Genomic DNA, 5,708 nt, shown 5'->3' on the forward strand with positions numbered 1-5,708 from the left:
ATGTATAATAATACTCATAATATATATAGTATGAGTATTTGGGCCACTCAAGTTGCCAAAGGCTAAATTGGATCCCAATATTATTGTTTATACTTTTTTATATTAAAGAGACAAGAGAGAAATTTACAACGTTGTCGTTGATAAATGTGACAATGGCAAGGCTCTAAAACCTTTAGGTAAATCTTAATACTATGTGTTGTCGTTCATCGTATTGTTACGATAACTATATGTATATGTGGTGGTGGTGATAGTATATACATTATCCAAGTATATTATTTATATATATACATAGGTGTGGGGTTAGAATCTATAATCGAATATTTATTTAATAAAAACAATAGAAGGCAGCCACTAGAACTTATCATTTGGGATATCAATAAGACCTCTCTCTCTCTCTCTCTCTCTTAATTTTAATTTATTAATTTGAAATCCCCAAAATCACATGCTACTCTCAATAGTCTCATGGGTCAAGGCTCTCTCCTTATTTAAACCCCTCCATCCCTCCCTCCATTCTCCCAACACAACATCAAATATTCAAACCAAAATCTCCCATTTCTAATCTCAATTATATCCCAAACATTTTTCCCTACAAAACAAAAAACAAAAAAACTTGTAACCAAAATATTACTATATATCCCATTTCTTCATCAATAAACACACACACACATACATACATACATATATATATATATATATATGATGTTGCAACACACCACTTCATGTACTCTCAACATGATACCACCCATAGTCGATTACCAAATCCCAGACCACGAAGACTTCTTCTCCCGCCGCTGCATTTGGGTGAACGGCCCGGTCATCGTCGGCGCCGGACCATCGGGGCTGGCCGTGGCCTCCGGACTCAAACGACAAGGCGTCCCGTTCGTTGTTCTAGAACGAGCAGACTGCATTGCCTCACTCTGGCAGAAAAGGACGTACGACCGTCTCAAACTTCATCTCCCCAAACAGTTCTGCCAACTTCCCAACTTCCCGTTCCCGGAAAAGTTCCCGGAATATCCCACCAAGTTTCAGTTCATCGAATACTTGGAATCCTACGCCAAACACTTCGATATCAATCCTCAGTTCAATGAAACAGTGCAGTCGGCTAAGTACGACGAGACGTTCGGATTGTGGCGGGTCAAGACTACTGCTACTACTACTGCTGGCTCCTGTGATGTTGTGGAGTACTTGTGCCGGTGGCTGGTGGTGGCCACCGGAGAGAATGCTGAGAAAGTTGTGCCTGAGTTTGAAGGGCTGGAGGAGTTTGGTGGCCATGTTATGCATGCTTGTGACTATAGATCCGGCGAGGGACACCGTGGTAAGAAAGTTCTTGTTGTTGGTTGTGGTAATTCTGGGATGGAAGTTTCTCTTGATCTTTGTAACTACAATGCTCGCCCTTCCATGGTGGTTCGGAGCTCGGTCAGTACTTCTTCATTATCATATATATATATATATTTTTTTTTTCTATAACAAAAAGCATATGTTTGTATATTACTTTTATATTATTGTTTATTTTATTATTATTATTATTTTTTTTTATATAAGATCTCAAGTTAGTCCATTCATTACCAATTCTATACTAATGTTCTTAATAAAAAGATGTTATATATCAGACAAGAACTGAAAGAGTGCATTTTTTAAGAAAACCATGATAGTTATATATGTATTTGACTTTGTTATATAAGCCTATAATTGATTATATATATTTATGTATGTATGTTCTGACAAACTGGTTTTATATTACATAAAATATTGTTAATAATAGTAATTATGTTTTGAATGAACAAACAGGTTCATGTGTTGCCGAGAGAGATTCTTGGGAAGTCAACATTCGAATTAGCAGTTGTCTTGATGAAATGGTTCCCACTTTGGGTTGTGGACAAGATGCTGTTGATGGTAGCTCGAGTAATCCTTGGGAACCTTGAAAAACATGGCCTTAAAAGACCAGTTGTAGGACCTATACAGCTCAAGAACACAGAGGGAAAGACCCCAGTACTTGATATTGGAGCACTAAAGAAAATAAGATCTGGTAAGATCAAAGTGGTCCCTGGAATCAAGAGGTTCTATCGAGGTAGTGTTGAGCTCGCTGATGGGACAAATCTTGAGATTGATTCTGTTGTTTTGGCAACTGGGTATAGGAGCAATGTCCCTTCATGGCTAAAGGTAACACAATAATATTTGTATTTATTATATTAACTATTATAGTCCTATATATATATACATTTTTCAGATAATATATAATGTCTGTTAATCCATGTGACAGTTATGGTAGTTGGTTTCCCTTTATTTACCAAAAGGGTTTCTAGTTTGAACAAAATGGTTTGACTCCAAAAAGGAAAAAAAATGGATTAATTAATGCAAACTTAGACACTACTGTTCTCAGTCTGAAGTCATTTTTAATCTACCAAAATCTCACTTTTAACTCTCATTTCTATGTGAGATCTTGTTAGGGAGGAACAAAGTTTTTGGACTATATATACATTATTTTTACATATGGGTGTTGTTAAGTTGCCCAACATCACACGAGGTGAAACCTGGTTAGCGATAATCTATTATACTAATTTAAATTCAAATATGTTGGACCCGATATATTGAATTACACTAATAACGATACACCACATTCTTGTGGTGTTGGACATCAGTGGTGCTAAAGGGCACCATAAGTAGGTGACATACTGCTATTGGTGCAATCTGGATCCACTGATTTGAATTTAATAAGTATTATGGGTATCGCTAACCAATTATGATGTGACACCTCATGTGTTGTTGAGCACCTTAAGATGCCAAACAGCAATACTCAAATTAAAGACTAGTACTACTCTATACTACATTTATTAAAAAAAGAAAAATAGTCTACCTAGCTATTGAGCTATGCTAGTTAGGTTTGTTTGGTGGGTTATTTTTGTAAGTGGATCAATGGTCTAATAAAGTTTGGTTTTTTTTAACAGGAAAATGACTTCTTTTCTGAGGATGGAATCCCAAAGAATCCATTCCCATTAGGGTGGAAAGGCAAAGCTGGACTTTATGCAGTTGGGTTTACAAGAAGAGGGCTATCTGGTGCATCCTTAGATGCCATGAGTGTTTCACATGACATTGCCAAAAGCTGGAAAGAAGAGACTAAGCAGAAAAGAAAATCTGTTGCAGCTAGGCATAGAAGATGTATTTCACATTTCTAAAAATAACTAGTTGAAAAAAAAATAAAAAAAAATAATCCAATCTGTTTTTTGTATTTTTCAGGCTGATCTAACAAAACCCAGATGATGATCAGTTTGTGTAGAGAGAACCAAAAAAATATATAAATTTATAAGATAATGATTATACAAAACACAAGGGACATGTAATAACAAGAAAGGTAGCCCTCTCCTAGACATTATTAGATCAAACCCAAGACTTGGAAAGAACAAAAAAATATATATATATATGTGGGGGAAGTAAAATTTTGTACAAAAGGGGAAGATGAGGCTTATTGTAATTTCTATTTATTTATTTTTCAATTAATATTATTCTAATTGAATTTTTGTATTTATGACAATTGTATTTATTTTAATAATATACCTTGTCAAATGGAAAAAAGATTCTTATTCTCTCTTTATAGACACAAAATAATCTGGTCCAATTATTCATTAATATTGATATGGGCTTTTCCTGCATCTGGTCCACTGAAGGGCCCAATAAATATAGTGGGCCCCTAATCCATCATATGCTCCCCAACGTCACAATACTTTTCAGAGTGATCACTATGAGTACTCCTAAGCATTTATATTGGGAAAAGGGTTTCAAACTCTTATGTCTCCATGTTGAGTTAATACCATTATATGCACATGGATAAGAGCCCACAAAAGATAAAATTAATTAAATATATAATTCTTATCCTTGGCGGTGCTGTAAAAAAAAATCACTATTGACAAGGTAAAAATATGAGAATTGCTAAAGGGTATCATCGGTGTCCAACATCACAAGTAGGTGACATAATGTTATTGGTGCAATCCAATATCGGGTCCCACTTATTTAAATTTAATAATTATTATGGATTATCGCTAACCAATTATGAAGTGATACATCATGTGGTGTTGAACACCTTAAGATACCAAATAGCAACACTTGTAAAAAAAAATTCAAATTTCAAGTAAATACATGAGTATTGCTAATCATTATAAGAGAAACAAGTGAACTAGATGACCCAATTCAAATTTCAAAGCATCTGTCTTATGACACTGAAATTTCTTAAATCTCTTAGATTTCTTTGTAAGTGTCAATTATACCCAAACATTTGTTTCCCAAATTTCATCATCAAACTATGTTAACTAGGACTTTTAGGTTTTTTTTTCTTCTCATTTCTTCAATATGAAATTCATGAGAGAGAGAGAATTTGTTAATGTAAAAAAGAAAAAGAAAAAGAAAAAAAGTATTATACCTTTTGTAATGGAGTGGATATTTTTGATTTATTCTTTAAAATATAAAGAATATGTCAAATATAGCAGCTGATAGTGGGAGTACATTCATTTTTTTGATATTAGGAAGGAAATTTGAACTTACGCTCTTAGGGTATGATTGGTATAGGATTCAAATATAATTTTATGTTTTCAAAAATTAAAAATTGTGGGACCTACAAATAAAATTTGATTGGTTAAACATTTGTAGAAACTAATTCTAAAAATAACTTCAATTCTGATGAAGGATTTTGAAAATTAAAATTTTACGTTTTTAATATAATCTTACTTTTTAAAAAAAAAATTCTTGCTAATTTTCTTTTATTTTTCTTACAGTTTTGATTTTTTTCTTTTGTCTTTTTTACAAGTCAATCTACTTTTTTTAACGTTATTTTGTATTTACTTCTATTTAAAAATTTTAGTCATCTATATAAATTTAGTAAAATAATTAATTATAAAATCATATAACAGAATATAATTTGATTCTAATTTACAATATATTTGCTAAAAAAATTCATTGATCAAATAAAAATTACAACAAATAAATAAAAAAATATTTTCACTTCAATTATTATTATACCAAAAATAAAAAATATATATTACATATTCAATTTTTAGATTTTCTACCAAAAAATTATTCAATTTTATAAAACTCAAAAATAGTTAACGGACAATACATTCAATCACATTTTCATAAATATATTTTCAGATACTAAATCTAGATTCTTTTTTCAGAATCCTACTTTTTCAAAATACAATTTTTAAATCACTAACCAATCATGTCTTAAAAAAATATAACTTTAATTTATAAAAAAAAAATCAAAGTTAATGACAATGCAATATTGTTATGAATTTAATTAATGCACTATTATTAAATTTTAATTTATCAATATAATTAAATTTTACTTTCAGCTGAACCAATCTCGTATTCAGTTTCTGTTATATTTTCAAATTTAATACCAATCACAGATTCAGTTTTTTAAAACTCTAAAACAGTTTACTGACATTGAACCAATCATATTTTCAGAAACATGTTTTTAGTCACTAAATTCAGATTTTCATTTCAGAATCCCACTTTTAAAAAATACAGTTTTCTAATCGCGAACTAATCAGACCCTTAATTTTCAATAACTACTTTATTCTATCCTAAAAAAAAATACATCACCAAAATTTCACTTTTTATTTTATTTTACATATAACTTCTACAATGCATAGTATATTAGTTTCTCTATTTTTTTTAATGTTAAATATTTTTTTTAATATTTTTTATTCATTTCAAAT

At 31.1% G+C, this 5,708-nt stretch overlaps 1 protein-coding gene across 1 annotated transcript; it reads left to right on the forward strand.

The window, feature by feature from the left end:
• Positions 1-205: 205 nt before the first annotated feature.
• On the forward strand, positions 206-3,405 carry LOC133816775 (probable indole-3-pyruvate monooxygenase YUCCA3). The gene is made up of 3 exons (XM_062249093.1): positions 206-1,416; positions 1,789-2,160; positions 2,946-3,405. Exons 1-3 carry the CDS (start codon positions 697-699, stop codon positions 3,171-3,173), a joined length of 1,320 nt encoding a protein of 439 aa, XP_062105077.1. The 5' UTR covers positions 206-696; the 3' UTR covers positions 3,174-3,405.
• Positions 3,406-5,708: the final 2,303 nt, after the last annotated feature.

The sequence above is a fragment of the Humulus lupulus genome, chromosome 2 (genome assembly GCF_963169125.1).
Source record: "Humulus lupulus chromosome 2, drHumLupu1.1, whole genome shotgun sequence".
Lineage (NCBI taxonomy): Eukaryota > Viridiplantae > Streptophyta > Magnoliopsida > Rosales > Cannabaceae > Humulus > Humulus lupulus.

Coding starts and splice junctions, on each gene's coding strand:
- LOC133816775 (XM_062249093.1), top strand. CDS start 697: ATGATGTTGCAACACACCACTTCATGTACTCTCAACATGATACCACCC. Junction 1,417..1,788: donor CCATGGTGGTTCGGAGCTCG/GTCAGTACTTCT, acceptor ATGAACAAACAG/GTTCATGTGTTGCCGAGAGA. Junction 2,161..2,945: donor ATGTCCCTTCATGGCTAAAG/GTAACACAATAA, acceptor TTTTTTTAACAG/GAAAATGACTTCTTTTCTGA.